The sequence below is a fragment of the Phaseolus vulgaris genome, chromosome 1 (assembly GCF_000499845.2).
Source record: "Phaseolus vulgaris cultivar G19833 chromosome 1, P. vulgaris v2.0, whole genome shotgun sequence".
Classification (NCBI taxonomy): domain Eukaryota; kingdom Viridiplantae; phylum Streptophyta; class Magnoliopsida; order Fabales; family Fabaceae; genus Phaseolus; species Phaseolus vulgaris.
In genome coordinates this window covers 4,498,784-4,517,491 of record NC_023759.2, presented here as the reverse complement: position 1 = coordinate 4,517,491, position 18,708 = coordinate 4,498,784, and the positions used below count along the sequence as shown (strand labels likewise).

General features: G+C 27.9%; 3 protein-coding genes across 5 annotated transcripts; 1 reads left to right on the top strand and 2 right to left on the bottom strand.

The window, feature by feature from the left end:
- The first annotated feature begins 1,863 nt into the window (after positions 1-1,863).
- LOC137816730 (thermospermine synthase ACAULIS5) lies at positions 1,864-6,517 on the top strand. 3 transcript variants are annotated; one of them, XM_068620005.1, is made up of 11 exons: positions 1,864-2,110; positions 2,247-2,313; positions 2,612-2,706; positions 3,763-3,865; positions 4,439-4,527; positions 4,857-5,013; positions 5,112-5,187; positions 5,315-5,373; positions 5,540-5,676; positions 5,761-5,862; positions 6,452-6,517. In XM_068620005.1, the coding sequence occupies exons 1-10, from the start codon at positions 1,956-1,958 to the stop codon at positions 5,837-5,839; spliced, it is 1,017 nt and encodes a 338-aa protein (XP_068476106.1). In that variant the 5' UTR covers positions 1,864-1,955; the 3' UTR covers positions 5,840-5,862; positions 6,452-6,517. The 3 variants fall into 3 exon arrangements, with proteins under 3 accessions (XP_068476106.1, XP_068476105.1, XP_068476104.1); XM_068620004.1 differs by lacking the exon at positions 6,452-6,517 and adding an exon at positions 6,214-6,353; XM_068620003.1 differs by having other exon boundaries at positions 5,761-6,517.
- A 522-nt stretch (positions 6,518-7,039) lies between these two features.
- On the bottom strand, positions 7,040-7,885 carry LOC137816731 (uncharacterized). The gene has a single exon (XM_068620006.1). The coding sequence runs from the start codon at positions 7,544-7,546 to the stop codon at positions 7,184-7,186; it is 363 nt and encodes a 120-aa protein (XP_068476107.1). The 5' UTR covers positions 7,547-7,885; the 3' UTR covers positions 7,040-7,183.
- Positions 7,886-8,409: 524 nt separating this feature from the next.
- On the bottom strand, positions 8,410-17,995 carry LOC137815408 (serine/threonine/tyrosine-protein kinase HT1-like). Its single transcript, XM_068618549.1, has 5 exons — positions 17,765-17,995; positions 12,869-13,162; positions 11,427-11,937; positions 8,786-8,928; positions 8,410-8,702 (listed from the first exon to the last, which is right to left on the bottom strand). The coding sequence occupies exons 1-5, from the start codon at positions 17,993-17,995 to the stop codon at positions 8,517-8,519; spliced, it is 1,365 nt and encodes a 454-aa protein (XP_068474650.1). The 3' UTR covers positions 8,410-8,516.
- Positions 17,996-18,708: the final 713 nt, after the last annotated feature.

Sequence of the window (18,708 nt, the reverse complement as noted above, 5' to 3'; positions counted from 1 at the left end):
GTTACCAAGTTAACTAATTAGTTTATAAAATTGATATCTAATTAGATATCAATCTAAAAATTATTTATTAATAATAAAATTTATTTTAGATACTAATAACTATTTTAATTTCAAAAATAGTATTTAATTTAATTAATATAATAATTAATTATTTTTTATTTATTAAAATTAATTTTTATTTGATGATTTCTTGTAATGAATATATATTAGAAATAAAAGCATATTATTATATTACCTTTATATGTGCATATACTTTAACATATTAAAATTAAAATGAAAATAATATAATATAATATTTATAATTTTTGACTTACAATATTAGTCTTATAAATTTATGGTACCTATTTCTTTAGGGACATTAGGTTCAATAAACAAATAAGTTACATAGGCACACAAACAAGTACTATCGTATCTTGCTCAAACTAATCATACTATGGTCAATTCACAAATGAAAGATATAAATTCACCTTATCCAATGCTAAGGATACATGCTACGAAAGTCTAATCGTATTTCATGAATGAACTTGGAGTTAGTTTTAATAATAAAGAAAAAAAATATTAACTAATCTTTTTATACATCAATTATAAATTCATTCATTAAATTTAATCAGGGTGAAGAATAAATCTTCAAATATTTTTCTTACCCTTTTTAAAATAAATATATATATTTTTAAAAAAGTTGCAATATAATTTAATTATGAAATCCTATTTAAATGCTCAATATAGTGCTAATAAAAATATCAACACGATACATAGTACAAATAAATTTTATATCAGTTTATCTAATTTAAACTCTACTTCAAATCTATTGAAATTTTTATTTTTCATTGTTTTATTTCTCTCAAATAACTTAATTCTAATCAAGTTAAATTTGGGAGATAACAATTTAAGTTCATCTAACCCAAACCAACTCAAAATTGTTCCAACAAATTTGAGTATTAATTTCTTCTAAACCAAATTAGGTCTAATCCATTTATCCAACCCTAAAAGAGACTTTGTTATTTTCAAGATAACACGTATTTGAAACAAATTTTTCTATATCCATAGGTTACCCAATCAATAAATACGATCAAGATAAAGGGGAAGTTTTAGAAAGTGTAAAACATAGCTTAGTATGACTTGAGGTCAACCTCATTTTGAAAGATGTTAAGAACCCCTTATTGGATTAAGGCCATTAAGTCCTTTTTAGGGTCCATCCCTAAAAACATAACACATGTAATGAAATAATAAAAGGACAAAATAACGATATTATTATCTGAATTAATATTTTATATATATATATATATATATAGTTGTGGAGCAAAAGGGTGAGGTTCATATGCTGAATTTGAAGACTACATTAGTGTCACATAATATGACATGTTGTCGGTAAAGTATATTAAACTATTTGTATTATTAGAGACGTGTATGTAAGCATATCCAATAGTACAAGCATTAGCAATAATAATATTATTACTAACACTCATTTTTTTTAAATATTATGTTAAAATCATGAAAATTAGGCCTCTTTGTTTCTAATATTTAAAAATAAATAATAATCTTAATTAGAAAAAAAAAAGTAGCCGTAATGTTCTTGAAAAATAATAATATTAAATATAGAAAGAAAGAAAAAGTCAAACCATATATTTGGAAAGAAAAATAAAATTATAGAGTACTTTTATTATATAAACCCATAAAGTTGTTATTGCAACTATCACTTAAGAAACCAAATTAAATATTTTTCGATTAATGTATGGAAAGTATAGAAATATTTAATTTTTAAATGGTAGAGAATTATTTAATAGTTTTTGTGATGACCCTTATACACACACAAAATCGAATTTTCATTCACGATGAGGTAGCTATAAAAGCAAGTGCTGCCCACTATTGCCACACCCTGCAACTCCAAAACCACATTGCACTTTTCATCCATTTCTGAAATCACTTTTGTGTTGATTTTTCTTCTTCTTCCAAACATGGGTGAAGCTCCAGAAGTGTTCTACATTAATGGGTTCTCAAAGTTTGGGCACGAAACCCAACAACAAAACCATGTCAACGATCAGAACCATGACTCCTCTTGGTACGAGGAAATCATCGATGATGATCTCAAATGGTCTTTTAAACTCAACAGGTTCGTCATTGCTTCAATGGTCTAAGAGTTCAAACAAAATCTTTCTATCATTATGTTTCTTATCTTGCTTGATAAATATAGTTTTTGCTTTGTTTCATAATCTTAACTCTTTTCTTTTCTTTTCTTGTTTCAACAGTGTGCTCCATAAAGCGATTAGTGAGTACCAGGACATAGCTCTCTTGGATACAAAACGTTTTGGAAAGGTTTGCAAGCTCTTCTTCATCTTCTTCTTCTACTTCTCATAAACCAGAACAAAATGAAACAAAATTGAGATTAATTATGAATTCTTTTTTCTATTAATGGTTGTAGCAGTATCAAGAAGAAGAAAAAAGGAGGGAAAAGTTTTAAACAATATCGAGAAATCTAATTTGGGTTTAAGAGCTAGTTTGACGTCATATTAATGTGTCTTACTTATCTATAATTTCATAGTTTATAATGTTTTAACTAAAAAAAAATGTGCTGGTTTAAACTTGTGATGATGAATATTGATGTTGCATACAGGCTTTGGTGCTTGATGGAAAGATGCAGAGTGCTGAAACGGACGAGTTTATTTATCATGAATGCTTGATTCACCCTCCTCTTTTGTGCCACCCTAAGTAAGAACACATGTTCCATTGTTGAATCATGTTAGAGTTCATGAATTCATTATGGTGCATGGATTTTTTTTATTTTATTTTTATTTTTTTTTAACTTTAAATGGATTTTTCAATTGTTTAAGTTCTCAAAAACTGTTAAGAATGATGGCTTCTGTATACTATATTATGACATCAATTACAAAAGTAACTTTTTATTGAAAATGTTCTAAGTTTGAAATATTAAATATGACATGATGATCTTGCGAACCCTTTTTTTTGGTGAAATCAGAATACTATATTAATCGTGTTTTATAAACTAATTATAAATTTAGTATTTATTTCTAATGTATCCAATATTAAATTAAATATTACATAAAGTTCACGCATAGTTTTATCTTTTTTTCCATACAAATTAGGTACGTGTCATATATAATGATGAGATTTTGTGAAAAGAAATATATTAAAAAGCAAGATATAGATTTCGTCTTAAAATATATATTTTCGTTTTCCTCTTGATAATTTTTAAATTTATATATATATATATATTATTTATCACTCTCTTCAATAATGATTAATAATGAAACATTTTTTTCTGATACAACAAATTATATTATACATAAATTAATTTGTAGAAATTATTTCATTTTACCTTCCCCAAAAACTTATTTTAAACCATACATAATCTAATTTTAATTTATATAAAAATATTATATATTTTAATTTCCTTTTCCAAAAAGAAAAGTGTATCTAAGGCTAAATAGAACACCCATCATCCTTGTTAAACTCTCTTTCTCTAATATCCATATATACAGTTTTTATAATAGAAAATGTACTGAAGCCGACTCAGGAATCTTATTGATTTGACTATACATATTTTTATAATAAAACATGAATTAATTATTATTTGGCAACTAACCTTGAACAATAATTCTGGTGTTTCTTATGCTTACTTCATGAAATCTAGTTTAGAGAATAATTAAGATAGATAGGAGTAGATGATTATGGTTCTTGGTACACATGATTGGGCCTATGAACCCTTCACTAATATGAAGAGACAAATGTTAATGATTGTGGCAGTCCCAAGACTGTGTTTATAATGGGGGGAGGTGAAGGTTCTGCAGCAAGGGAAGCCCTTAAACACAGGTCAATGGACAGAGTGGTCATGTGTGATATAGACAAGGTTTGTTTCTTCTCTACCATACATTATTCGTTTCTTCCTTAGCCGTTCATCAAATTCAAAAGTTAATTATATCCATAATCATATCAAAATAGATTAAGGATGTTTTTCATTTATAAATATAGGCACCCAACTATAAATATTATTGACCCTTGTTGCTTTTCTTGTCAGAAAGTTTATATGAACTATTATAATAGCAAGTGAATGATTGATAAGATAATGGGCATATTTGGATATTTTTTTATAAGAGAAAATAAAAAAAAAGGTTTTTTAGAAGTTAAAATTAGTTTAAGTTAATTTATAGAAATTTTCTAAACTTTTTATTTTTAGATGGGTGTAAACTAATTTTCAAATTATAAAGAAATTTATTTATTTTTTATTCTAATTTTTTTTATGGAGAAGTTTGTGTTAATTAGACACTAAAATATTATTTAATGGAACAACTTTATAGGCAGATAGTGTGGTTTATTGTAAAGGATATATGTACTTTTATAAAAAAAAAATAATGTAAAATGTTACAACAAGAATTTAAAATATATTCTACTAATTTCATGTTTCAACTGTTAATTCTTGCAGGAAGTGGTAGATTTCTGCAAAAAATACTTGATTGCAAATAGGGAAGCATTTTCTAATAAGAAGCTCGACCTTGTCATCAATGATGCCAAGTAAGTAACTTGTTGTTGTTAATTCTTTTATTCACAACTGTGAGTTTAATGACTATATATTAATAACAAATTGTTATTAGTATAAGTTTTAAGGTAACTATTCTAAAAATCAATAACCTTAACATATATATGATTGTTTATGATATGACATCAGAATTCAACTACTTTTGCATTCAATATTTTATTGGACAAAATCAATTTTTGTGGGTGTGAAAGATTTTTAACCATAAAAGTAGTTTATTAAGGTTATTTTTTTAAGCATTGAAGATTGTCTAATATGTATCTGAATAGTACAAATTTACAAATAAGAACATGTAACTTTTTTGAAGGGCTGAATTGGTGAAGAGAAAGGAGAGATTTGATATTATTGTTGGAGATTTGGCAGACCCACTTGAAGATGGGCCTTGTTATCAACTCTACACCAAATCCTTCTATGAGAAGATACTGAAACCCAAGCTAAATGATAATGGCATTTTTGTGACCCAGGTAGTTATCAGTGACAACCCTTTTAAGTCATGATGAGAAACTCTTAGTTTTCACATACTCAACAAAGTTTGACAAAAAAAAGTTTGCATCTTGTGTAGGCTGGACCAGCAGGTATCTTCACACACAAAGAGGTCTTCACTTCTATATATAACACAATCAAACAGGTCTTCAAATGTAAGACTGTGTACTTCAAGCCCTTTATTATGTGATTCATCAATTACAGATATCATTAACAGAGTCAAAATAGCACATGATGTTCTGTTGGAACTGAAACTGAAACTACAGAGATTTTTTGGTGCAGATGTCATTGCATACACAACTCATGTACCATCATTTGCTGACACATGGGGATGGGTCATGGTATGTAAAAAGAAGGCTTTGTTTCTTTTATTACTAATGGTTAATTATTCCACAAGTAAAGTTTCAATAATGTAAGATACGTTGAAGTAACTATATATAGTGTGAGAGACTAAAATGAAGTACTGTTTAGATATTTTTCACAAGAATTTTTATGCTTTCAATTTAGGCTTCGGATCAACCACTATCAATTTGTGCTGAAGAAATGGACAGAAGAATCGCAGCAAGAATAGATGGGGAACTTCTCTATCTAAATGGTGCTTGGTTCCATTCATCTACAACCATGAATAAAACTGTTTACCAATCGTGAGCACTTGCAACTCAAATCCATAATACCAACAACATAGTCCTTTATTGGATTTTGACATGATGTTTTTATGATTGTTGCAGTCTGCAGAATGAAACTCATGTGTACACGGAAGAAAATGCTAGATTTATTCCAGGACATGGAATGGCTTTTCGCCTCTAACGTTTCAAACCATAGATAGAGGGGTATTGTTTCTACCTAAAGGATGCATTATTAGTTTCATTGCCATTGAAGTATGATCTGCTTGGACTCTAGGTTTTTATTGTTTTTTCTTTAAAAAATAGGTTAAAAAGAAGTAAGTGTTTATAAATTCTCTTTAGTCTTAATTCAAATAAATAAAGTCAAACCTTTTTTATGTTCTGAAATAGTAGTTTTCAGTTGAAGCTAAGGGATTAGAGGTATAACAACTCACTAAGGGATTAGAAAGCTATATATTCTCAGTACACTAAAACAAGTCTCACATTATTTAAGAATTGAGATAAAAGTAATTAATAACACATTGTTACCATTTAAGAATAAATCTGTGAAATTTGCAGAGTCCAAACAGATAACAGTTTAAATTCAATGAAACTATCAATGGAGCAACCTTTGAGGTCGAATACAGAAACTCTTGCATACTCTGACTCTCACCTCAAATCAATGTGTGGTACAGTCTAGGTTTAACTTCGAAGTTAATAATCAGAGGGCACATTCAATTTTTGTAATCCATGCTTATTATTATGCATGTTTTCATTTGTAAATTGGTGTTAGAGTATGTTGGAATTTGCTGTACAGAACACATATTGGAAGGACTGGACATTCAAAACAATAAGAACAACAGCAATCACATGATTCTATCAATGTATTACTACTGTCTGCAATTTCCTTAAGTTAATTTCGATTAATGCTCCTCGTTCAAAGTAATGAACCATGACAAAGAAAACGTCTCATTTTGACTTAATTAAGGAGTATAAGTTCAGCAAAAAACAGCAATTGATAAAGAACTTAACTTCAACACTCATTTTATACGAAGTTTTCATAAATTTTAGAAGCTAGTTAAAACAAGTTGAAAAATCCTTTTATAAGATTCATTCAAATAAACTAAGAAATTCATAAAAAAGGTATATATGACATTTATTATTAGTATTAATAGTTTCTATTCCAAACCAAAATTTTAGAAAATGATGCTTGCCATGATTACTCAAAAAGCAACATGTAGGAATGCATATTACCAAAAGTAACATGATTACTCAAAAAGCAACAAACAAGAAGTAAACCAAACAAATAAAATTTGTGCTAAATGCATATTGCCAAAGCAATTACTGGTATATAAACTAATTAACCTGCAATTTCTTACATCAATAAACAGTGCAACCACAAAACTTTGGTATAAACTCAAAATATAGACATATAATAAACGTAGTGTAGCATATATAAATAGTTGCATAAACTACAAGGAACACAGAATGTTAAAACAGAGGAATGAATAAGCAAAAGAAAATGTAAAGTTCCCATACAACACCAGTCTCAAGTTCTCTTAACTGGATCAAAGTTGGAGACTCCAATAACAGCAGCAAATATCGCCACGAGCACAAACCCACCAGCCGCAATACTTAGCAGAAAGTTTTGGAGCGAAGGAGAGAAATCATACGGCGCTGCATGAGCCACTTCAGGAATCACCATGCACGATGCTACTGCAGCAGCAGTGAGACCCTTCACTGCTTTTTCCTTCAAAGACGCTTCCATGTTGAGTTTTTGTAGTTTTGGCTCTGACGATTTCTTCACCGCACTCCTCTTCAAGAAGGCTTCGGAGGGAGCAGGGTTTGACTTTGACATGTTCTTGGTGGCGGAGCTGTGTGAAAGAACCATTGAAACTGAGAGAGAAGCCATTTTTTGGTGCGTTTTGATTATTGGTGAAACATTTTGTAAAGGTTAGAAGTTTAGATAGTGGGTGGAATCAGATATGTGGTGGGAAATTAATATTTTGTGATGACGTGGCATGTGTTGTGCCTGGAATTGGGGATAGGGTTATTTGGGATTGATCACTTAGATAGTTTAAGGTGTCAAACGATTTAGCTTTATGATCCATCAAAGAGGATAAAACATTGTTTGGTAGCGGTGGCCTTCGCTGGTTTTTTTTTTGTCCTGTTTTGTTTAGCTGGTTTTCTTATGTTTGTTGAGTTTTGTTCCTCTTGTTAGTGGTTTTTCCTTTTTTTTATTGTGAGTGTTTTCATGATATGAAGAGCACACAATTTTCTAATAATAAAAATTGTTTTAAATATCAATAATTTTTTTAATTTTTAAAATAATATTTAATTTAATTAATATAATGATTCATTATTTTTAATTTTCTATCTAGTTATAATAAATATGTAGCCAAACAAAACTTTGGAGAATTATAAAATAGTCCTCTCCTCGTGATTTTTTTTTATGACGATCAATCAACTGATTTAATATGGAGAAAAAAAAAACTTTCAACCAGACATACATCCTTGTTCAATATTTTTTTAATAGAATTTTTTTAATTTTTATTCAAAAAGATTCAAAATCATTTGTATTTCTAATACATATGCAAGAGAAAATTTGTAAATAGAAACTACAATTTATTAGACAAAAAGTTATTATTCTGTAATTTGATTTAAAAACAGGCAACAGTTAGATTGCCAAAATACAGAACTTCATATAAATCAATAACACAATTAAATTAATGTAAAAATTGTTTAGTCCTTGTTATGTATAGTGTCCTCCTTCCTTGAATATAAGGTCTTATACAGTATTCTGAAAGCTGTAGTTAATTTATTTAGTGGAGTAATAAAGTGTGTAGATTAAGGTAACAAGAGAATGATGGTTAATGATAAGACTAAACGAGATTGTTGTTGGCATAAGTTTTGAGAGAAAGAGTGATTGTGGCAAAGGATGGTCGAGTTGTTGGATTTTGGTCCCAACAAAGAGAAATAAGGTGAAGAAGCTCTCTCAGTTTTCCAACATCATCGTCATCACATGGAAGCTTAGGTCGAAGCTTATTCTCCACAACTTCCATGGCAATCTAATAATATAACATCAAATAACGTTTCATCAACTTCCTTATTAACATTAACATTAACATTAACATTCAAGTAATTTATATACCTTGGTGGGACCATATTGTGTCTCAACATAAGGGTAATTTCCAGTTAGTAGCTCGTTCAGTATGATACCAAAACTGTATACATCACAATTTTCATTGTAAGGTTCACTTCGGATCACCTCTGGTGCCATGTAAACGTATGTTCCTGAAAATAATACAAACATAATTAATATCATTATACGCCACGTTTTAAGAAAAGAAAAAAAAAACCCTACTTTTCATCATTTGGAAACGTTTATAGATATGATTACACAGTTTTGGTATTGAAATTGACAAATTTTAAAAAAGTTATAAAAATAGATAACTCATGTGAGGAGCACAATTTTAATTTGAAGAAATTGTGTTTATCGTTTTGATTTGAATTTTTTTTCCCAAATCAAAATTATTGATCAAAAAGTGATTTTTTTCAAGTGAATTAGTACTTGGAAGCGTGTTCTGATTGTGAAGAAGATGATTTTTTTTTCTTTTGCTGAGTTTTTTTTTTTTTTGTTGGGTCAATCACATAGGTTTAATTTGAGGGATTTTATTTTTACTATGTTTGTTTTTACACAGTAAAAGGTGAGAAAAAAATTTGTAAGTGTATGATAAATTTTGGAATGATATTTTTATGGTCCTATTGTATAGTTCACTATTTTTTATAAATGAGTTGGATATCTTAAATCACCACAAGAAATAATGATGGTAGAGTCCCCAAAAGAGCGATATAGAGTAAAAAAGAGTCTCTACATGGGACTAGTGTGGGCTTAGCGTCCCAATAGAAATGAAGGCTAATGTTTTGGTGGCTATGCATTAGTGACGACCTCCAATGAGACACAAATCCAAAAAACAATAGGCCCGAATGATTCTGATATCATTATAAGGTGAGGTTTACACCCACTTATATACTATGAAATGTCCTAATATCTAGTCGATGTGGAATCTCCAACAATAATTAAACTTAGAGTCGACATTGGGGACACTACGTGAGAAAGCAAGTGTAAATAAATTGTTGTCATTGGGGACACTACCTGGGAAACAAATATTAGCGTCGCTTAGACATACGCTAAATTTAATAAAATATTAACTTACATTCATTTTGTGTTCCCATTCTCGACGCAGTATCATTTTGCAACTTATTTTTTTTTATTGCATCTACTTTGTGTCCACATTCTAGACGCTAACTTATTATTATTTTAATAATTTTTAACTTGCATCCACTTTGTATCCACATTCTACACTCAATATTATTCTGTCACTTATTTTTTTTTTCTTCATTGTATTTACTTTGTGTCCCCATTCTAAATGCTAACTTATTATTATTTTAATAATTTTTAGTGAGTTAAAGGCTTTCATTGTGGACACAATGTTTAACATTTATTTTTGTGTCCAACTTGAGTAGACTTCATCCTTGCTAGTGACTTCTTTTTATAGCCCTCACTTCTTATTGGAAGCTAAAGGAGATTTTTCTTGTAGTGAATACTCTTTTATTTATTTATATTTTTTTTTCTGATAAAAAAATTACTTAAAAACATCATAACTTCTTATAATTTAAACAAATATCTAATAATAACATAATAAAATTGAAAAATTATAAAAAATAGAAAAAATAGAAAAATTGTAAAAATTACGAACTGAAAAAAATTAAAAACTAAAGAAAAAGTCAGAAGTCACACTACTTCAGTTTTAAAAAAATAAAAAATCAAATACGATTTCAGTTAAAAAAAAATTAAAATCATCTTTTGGATACGACTTCTAACTAAAAAAAATGGAAACGAAAGTGGTATATCTAAATACTTCTTCAAATTAAAATTCTCTTTTCTTACATAATTTTTCAATTTTTATAATTTTTTAGATTTGTAAAAACTAGATTTGTAAATTCCCTTCATGATTCATGTCGTGTTGATTTAATACTTATCTTTAAAGTTTCCTGTGATTTTCTTTAGTTTACTCTAACTTTTCTCACCTTATCTGTACCACTAACATTACTAATGATATATAATTTGTAACATTTCATAAAACTATCACTTATGTTTAAAATATCAGGATGAGTATGAGACCCATATTTTTTTTTTTTTGAAGGAATTTGAAGATCCAATTTGTATGAAAGAGTATTCACCATTTCTTTGAGGACTCTTTCTTCCTACACCTCCATACCTTCTTCTGCCATCCCATACTAAATGTAAAAAATACCGTTTTCTTCTTTTTTGTGTCACCTCCATACATAATCCAAAAGATGTTTTTGGATCTGAAAGTGTTCTTGAGATTTATAAAATCCGAAACTCTATTTTGCATTTGAAATAAGTCTATGGATTATGTAATCCGAATATATTCTGGATTATGTAATCCGAATATATTCTGGATTACATAATCCGGATATAGTTTGGATTGCATAATTCGGATATATTCTGGATTACATAATCCGGAAGTCAATCTCATATTTAGAAAAGACTTCTGGATTATGTAATCCAGAAGTTAATCACACATATAAATACATAATCTAGAAACTAATTTATATATAAAAAAAACTTATGAATTATGTAATCTAGAAACTAATTACTTTCAGATTACATAATCCGAAAGCTAATTCTAAATCTAGAAAAAGACTTTCAGATTATATAATTCAGAATTTTTTTAAGGAGACTTCCTTTGAGAAATGGTGTTTACCTGTTTCTCCGGTTAGGGCCATTTCTTCGTCACCCAAGAACCGCGCGTGGCCAAAATCCGCGACTCTAACGTGCATGGCGTCATCAAGGAATATGTTGCTGGGCTTCAAGTCGCGGTGAAGGAGTTTGGGCTTCTGCTCGTGCAAGTACTGCATGGCTTGGGCTATTTCCAAGGCCCGGCCCAGTCTCTCTTGCAAGGGTGGAAGTGGCACCATCCGCTCCCTGCGCCGGTTCCCAGGCCCATGGAGCCACTCCTTCAGCGTGGTGCTCAGGTACTCCGTGACCACCCACGCGTGGTGGGGAGGTTCGATACACGCGCCCATGAGCTGAAGCACGAACCTGTGGCGCTGCCGCGACAGCGTTTCGAGCTCCTGGGAAAAGTAAACGACGCCGTGTTGGTTTAGACGGAAAAAGTCTTGCGATATGCATTTCACTGCGACCTCAAATCCACGCCATGTTCCTCTGTGAATCTCTGCGGTGCTTCCTTCCCCAATTTTCTCTTCCAATTTAATCTACGCATCACAAAATTTCACATATAATCATAATTAGTTTTTTATTAGTTAAACACTTAAATACCTTTTAAATTTTTTTAAATGTTATAATTGTATTATCTAATTTTTTGTATATTTTATTATTTATTTATTTGCTAAACATGTTTTTTATTTTCATCTTATTGCTACAAAGTATATCAACTACCTTTCATCAATAGTTCACTTTTATAGAAAAATTAATTTATTAATAGTTAAAAATAATTTATCAATAATAAAAATTATTTATTAACAATAAAAATTAATTTAGATATTAATAATTTATTAATTTCTAAAATAATATCTAATTTAATTAATATAATAATTAATTGTTTTTTATCTTTAAAATTAATTTTTATTTAATATTTTTTTAATAGTGATCGGTAATTACAACATAAATTAAATAAGAGACTAACATTGCAATCATACTAGAATGTTACTGTAATTATTAAATAATAATTTTAAAAAAGCGAACTAAATAAAAATTGTTATAGGCAAAGAAATGGAATATATTTGAAACTTAGGTTTGGTTTGAATTCATATTTTACAGTCCAAACTGAAATTATTTAAAATAATTTATTTTTTGTACATTCAAAACATAAATATGAGACTAAAACATCAAATTAAACTTGCTCTCCATTTAAATAAAATGTTGAAAGTCTTGAAGAATGTTTATAAATTATTCACAATCTCCATTCTCAAAAACTGTAAAGCTTTTGAACGTACTGAAAGAATAATAACCTAAGCCAAAAATTGATAGATCATGAAGTCTTGGAAGTTTTTTACATATTCTTTATTAGTGAAGAAAACCAAACTCACTGAACTTATATGTTTATAATTAGTAGAATGTTATATGTAGTGTAAAATAAGTTTGAATTTGGTATGTATGATTATTGAGTGGAAGATGGATGAATACCTCATTTGGATGAATGTACCAGCCATTGGTTTTAGCTTGATGAATAATGGTTGCAAGATTGGGGTGGTGGGCATGGTGTGGTGGAGAAGTGGGAATCTGAGGGCTGGAAATGGAGTGAAGAGAGAGTGGAGATTGTTGAGAATCACCATTGTAGTTCAGAGTCAGATCCAATATTCCATTTTCTTCTGCTATCTCAAGACAATGTCTCAAGTACTCTTCTGTTCTTTCCATTTTTCTCTTGTACATCACTCCTACTTCTCTTTGCTTTCTCACTTCCTTTTCCAAATCTTCCACCTAGTTACCATCAACAAATTTTTCATCCCACACTCCAAAATTTATTATCATGCATCATTCTAATGTTTTGTTAATTACTTATAACATTTTCATATAATGTGTTATGTGTTTTTTTTTATCAACAAGAAAAAATAAAATAAATATGGATAATTTTAAAGATCATCCAACCCTTATACAATATTAACATCTGCCACTCAACTCTACTATTAGAGACAAATCCTCCTCACAAATTGCAGAACAAATTACTAACCAAACTAAGAAAAACAAATATTTCTAATTGAGTACATATAAACCAATACAAATCAGAGGATCAAGACATCAATCTAAGAAGGAGATACAAGCTAAAGAGACATTTAAAGTTACTCAAAATCCTCCTCATACGTGGGTCATAAGTTTTTACTCTAGTTATTAATATTTTAGTTTTTTATTCTTAATATCACTCTTTACATGTCATTAACAATAGAAAAAAAAAATATCCACTATCACTATTTAATCATCAATGATAAGTTTATTATTCATTTTTATAATAATTATATTGAAAATCACACTAATAATATGTATCTTGTTACTAACTTTTATACTTAAGTAATAAAATATTTTTATATTATTTTAAAAAATATTATAAAAAAGTAATTTACTATATTGATGTAACCATTAAACTCTAAAGATATTATATAATGTAAGAAACACATGGTCACTAACATTTATAAGTAATAATGTAATGTCACAGTTAAAAAAAACAATAATGATGATTTATTCGGCACAATGGTAATATTTTATTTTTAATACAAGAAACACAACGTGAATAATTAAACTTCTCACGATATTTTTAAGAGTGCAAAAGAATTATCAATATTTAGCATTTAACTTATTTATAAAACACCTGTAAACTTAAACTGAGACTTCTCAATTAAGGTTTTAATTAACAATCATTATATAATTATAGTGGAAACACATGCTGTGTATCTGATTTTTTATTTTTATAATTTATAGTTAATTGTTATAAAAAAATAAAAATATAGTATAAATCAGTAATAATAAATATGAAATTATAAGTAACTATTCAGTAGAAAGTGAAAAAATAATAATATATTTTATTTAAATTGTTTCGTAAATAAATTAATCGTTCTGTTTATTCAAATTATTTCGTAAATAAAATGAAAAATCGTTTTGCTGATTAAAAAAGAAAAACAACAAATACAAAATTAAATTCAAAATTGTATACAAAATAACAAAAACGGTTATTTAGGAGAATTCTCTTTATATTTAACTGTTCTTTTAAAAAAAATATATAAAAAAACAGTTACAAAATAATAAAAATAAGAATAAAATAGAAATAAAATAAAATACTAGTATATAAAATATTAATAAAATGTAACTGATATCTCAACTGTTTCTCCACATTTCTTTTAATTCATAACTGTTTCTCCACCTCTCTTTCAATTTAGAACCGTTCCCACTACGTATACTTGTAGAAAAAATAAGAAATGACACAATGACTATAATACAATAATAAAATTAAATATTAATATAAGGATAAAATAGAAAAAAAAATGAATAGCAGTTAAGAGGGGAATCCCCTTTATATATAGGTATAGATGAAGCTTCGGTAAAATAGAAAGTAATGCATGCTATGCTATACTAAATTCAATGTTAGTAATGAACTTGTCCGAATAAAATAAAATTTGTAATTAATATTTTACATTAATAATAAAAAAATGAACAATCAGCGATAACTGCGGTATTTGTCACAATAGTCAATAAGTATAAAAACTTTCTAGATTATTATTTAAAATTTGAAAATAATGATATTTTTATAGATATGCAGAAATCACGTTTGTGAATAACAAAAACCAAACTAATTCAAGTTAAATTGGATGTATTTTTTTTCAGTAAATTTGTTAATCTAGGTAAAATGGATTATTTGTATAAAAAAAACTAAATTGTATGTATCTATTAAAAGAGGTAAATTTCTGTCAATTTACTTTTTATTTACAATATTTAAACCCAAGATATTAGGAGTGTACCAATTGTTCTGTCTTATAAGAACGAATCCATTAAGACGGTTTCTTTCTGCACCATATGAATTTCTTTTTCCACCTTATTATCTTTCAAATTTTCTAAAATTATCTTTTATTTCTTATTTGAAAATCTAAAAAAATATATAATTTAAAAGTCAAAATTTATTCTAGAAAAAGAAATCTAAAATATAAAAAATGTTAAAAAAAAATCCAAAATACATTATGAAAAAAAATTTCTAAAATTAAAAAATGTGTTCCAAAAATCCAAATCCAAAAATATATCTCGGAACACAAAATCTAAAAATGCATTTCAAAAAATATGTTCCAAAAATATATTTTAGAAATACTTTTTTATCCACACTTTTTTTATTATAGTATTTATTTTTTTAATAAATACTATAATAAAAAGAAAAAACTTAAGTGATATAGAAATTTATAAAATATAGGATCTTAGAGTAGTTTTCTAGGTAAAATAGAAGCAAATTAAAAAAAATCAAAAAATATCATTTTCATAAGGGGCATTTTCGTCCTTTTCAATGAGATTGGGGGCAGAAATTGATATGGTGCATGGAGGACTGTTTCTTCCTGCACCTCCATATCTTCTTCTGACACCTCCATACACAACATGAAAATACAATTTTATCCTTTTTGCGCCACCCCCATATAATAGCTTCCGGATTATGTAATCTGGAAACGCATTTGAAAAAAGACTTCCGGATTACATAATCCGGAAGTTAAAAAAGACTTCCGGATTATGTAATCCGGAAAGTAATCATTCATATGAAAAAAGACTTCCGGATTATATAATCCGGAAGCTAATTACAAAATTGAAAAATGACTTCCGGATTATGTAATCCAGAATATTACAGAGGGGCATTTTTGGAAATACGAAAATCTATGGAGGTGAGAAAGAAGGTATGGAGGTGCAGGAAGAAGCAGCCTGCATGGAGAATTTGTCATGTTTTAATTGGTTTCTTTTTGCCCAATATAATTTTTGGGCTTAATCCAACAACCTCTTCGGCTCTACTCTTGGCCCATGGATCAAAGTTTTATGGCTCTGATTTTTGGTGAGAGAATATTTAATAGATTTTTTCTGAAATTCTTATCTCATTTACTTCTTGTCACTTTTTTCAATCACATTTACTAACCCTGGACTTTAATTAGTGCTAAAACGAACTAGGACTTTAAGTGATATTTTCATGTGACTCTTTCATTTAGAACTTATATTACACTTTTTACATCCTTTTTACTACTTCATACTTATTGAGAGAATTGTTCAGTTTAGCAAAAAAATAATTATTTTGTTTGTAATTGAAATATTAATTTTCAAAATTCTTAATGTATTGAGAAAAATATTAATAAAACTAGACTTTTAGCATATGTATATATTAATTCTGGCTTTTCAAATTAATCTCTTGATTAAGTCAAAACATTGATATATTCATTTTAAGAAAAACTAAATTTCGGTTTGGATTGCATTAATACATGCATGTATGAATCCAGAAACAAAATTCAAGGGTATAAATAAATAAAAAAAGTTCATCTAACTATTGTGCAACACAATTAATATACTATTTTATAATTATATTTTAAAATATTAATTACATATTAATTCATCAAACCGTATGATAGATTAAACACTATTTTTTAAGTAAAATTACAGATATCATTGATATAAGAATATTTGTAATTATAATATTTATGTTAGTTATAGTTTTGTAGCAAATACTAAATTAATTACTCCAAAAAATCAATAAATCAAATTAAAGCATGTGGTAAACATAATTATTGCTTTGAAAGAATTTTTAACCTATTTTATTTAAATGGTTAACATGTTTCAGTAAATTTTAAATGAGAACCTGTAGAGTTAATATATATATATATATATATATATATATATATATATATATATAAGTACTAAAAAAACAATGTTTAACATTGTCGTAAATTTTAAGTAGTCAATCCGTAAATAATATTAATAAGCATGCCTATCTAGTAAAACTTAATAAACTATCTTTATTTTCAAGTAAATTATACTTAAACTAATCTAATGTGAATATTAATAAAATCATTTGATTGCAAATACATTACTTATAAAATTTAAAATAGTAACAGTTATAGGGGAAAAAAAAGAAAACATTAAAGAGAAAAAGATAATCTAAAAGATGAAATAATAAAAATATTTTCACAATCAAGACTATCAAAAGTAAAAATAAATTATTTAACCAAAGAAATAAAAAAAATATTATGTCTTTCAAAGAAAAACTATAAACAAGATTGAATGAAAAAAGAAAAGGGAAACAAAAACAATTAAATATCATTATATCTATAACTAAATAAAAATATTATCTTAATATTAAAATATTATATATATTTATATAAAGAGAAAGAAAACTATACTGAGAGTGTAAAACTTAATATTATTATACCATCATAAACCATGATATAGTCTAAATTTGTTAACTTTTACAGCAATTATCTTAATAGTAGTTTTTAATTAGTTCATAATGTAAATTTTTTTTTATAAGATGTGTGAGTACATGCATGATCATTGAAGTAATGTATAAAGCATGAAGCACACCTTTTGCAGTAGTCTTTGGTACTGTTGCTGTTTTGGATGTTGTGGAGATGTGGAAGCAGAGGAGCCTGTAGTCTTACTATTGGTGAAGCCTCTGCAGCACCCTACAAGTAGAGGGCTTGGTGGCTCCACATTCTTCTGTGCTTTGGCCCTACAACTAGGGTTCGATGACTGTCGAGACAGGTAAGGAGAGTCTCCCTTGTGCTGAATTTTAGGGCTGTTCTTGAAACTCATCTTTCTTAACTTGATTCAACTTTTTCTGTGCTCCCAAGGGCAAACCCAAATGGACTCATGAGGGTCCCTTAATATGGTCTTCCACCATTTTTGTTCTGTAGTGAATGCCACATAGCTGGCAACAATGACGGATTTTATGAAGAACACATTACTCAGACAAATGCCTTGTTGGGTTTCTTTCACATGCTTTTGTTTTGTTTTCATGAAACATTGGCTTCTACCTGTCTTTGGAACTCTAGATAATAGAACCATTATATATAATATTTCGTAATAAGCTAGGTCATGAGTTACTACAATGAATTTTAAGAGTTAAAAACGATGTCGAAATATGCTAAGGTAATGGGTGCCAACTTTGGCGGAGTTTACAACACAATTTACCAGAGCATACATAGGTTTAGGGTTTATATAATCAAACCATATGATTAATACCTACTAAGGTAAAAAAAAACCTCAAGTTTGTTCACGTCTTTTTGAGATTATTAAATTCGAAATATTATTTGCTTTTATCTCTAGCGAGTTGGTGAGAGTTTTTCTTCATATAAAGTATATATATAGAAAATAAAACTATAAACCATTATTGGTTATATATAATAGTTGAAACCAAACTATCTCAAATAAAGAATAATGATTCATATAACAAATTTCATGTGATTAATTTATTTTTTGAAATGTTATACAAATTGAACTTAGTAATACTTTTTTTTTCCTTATTA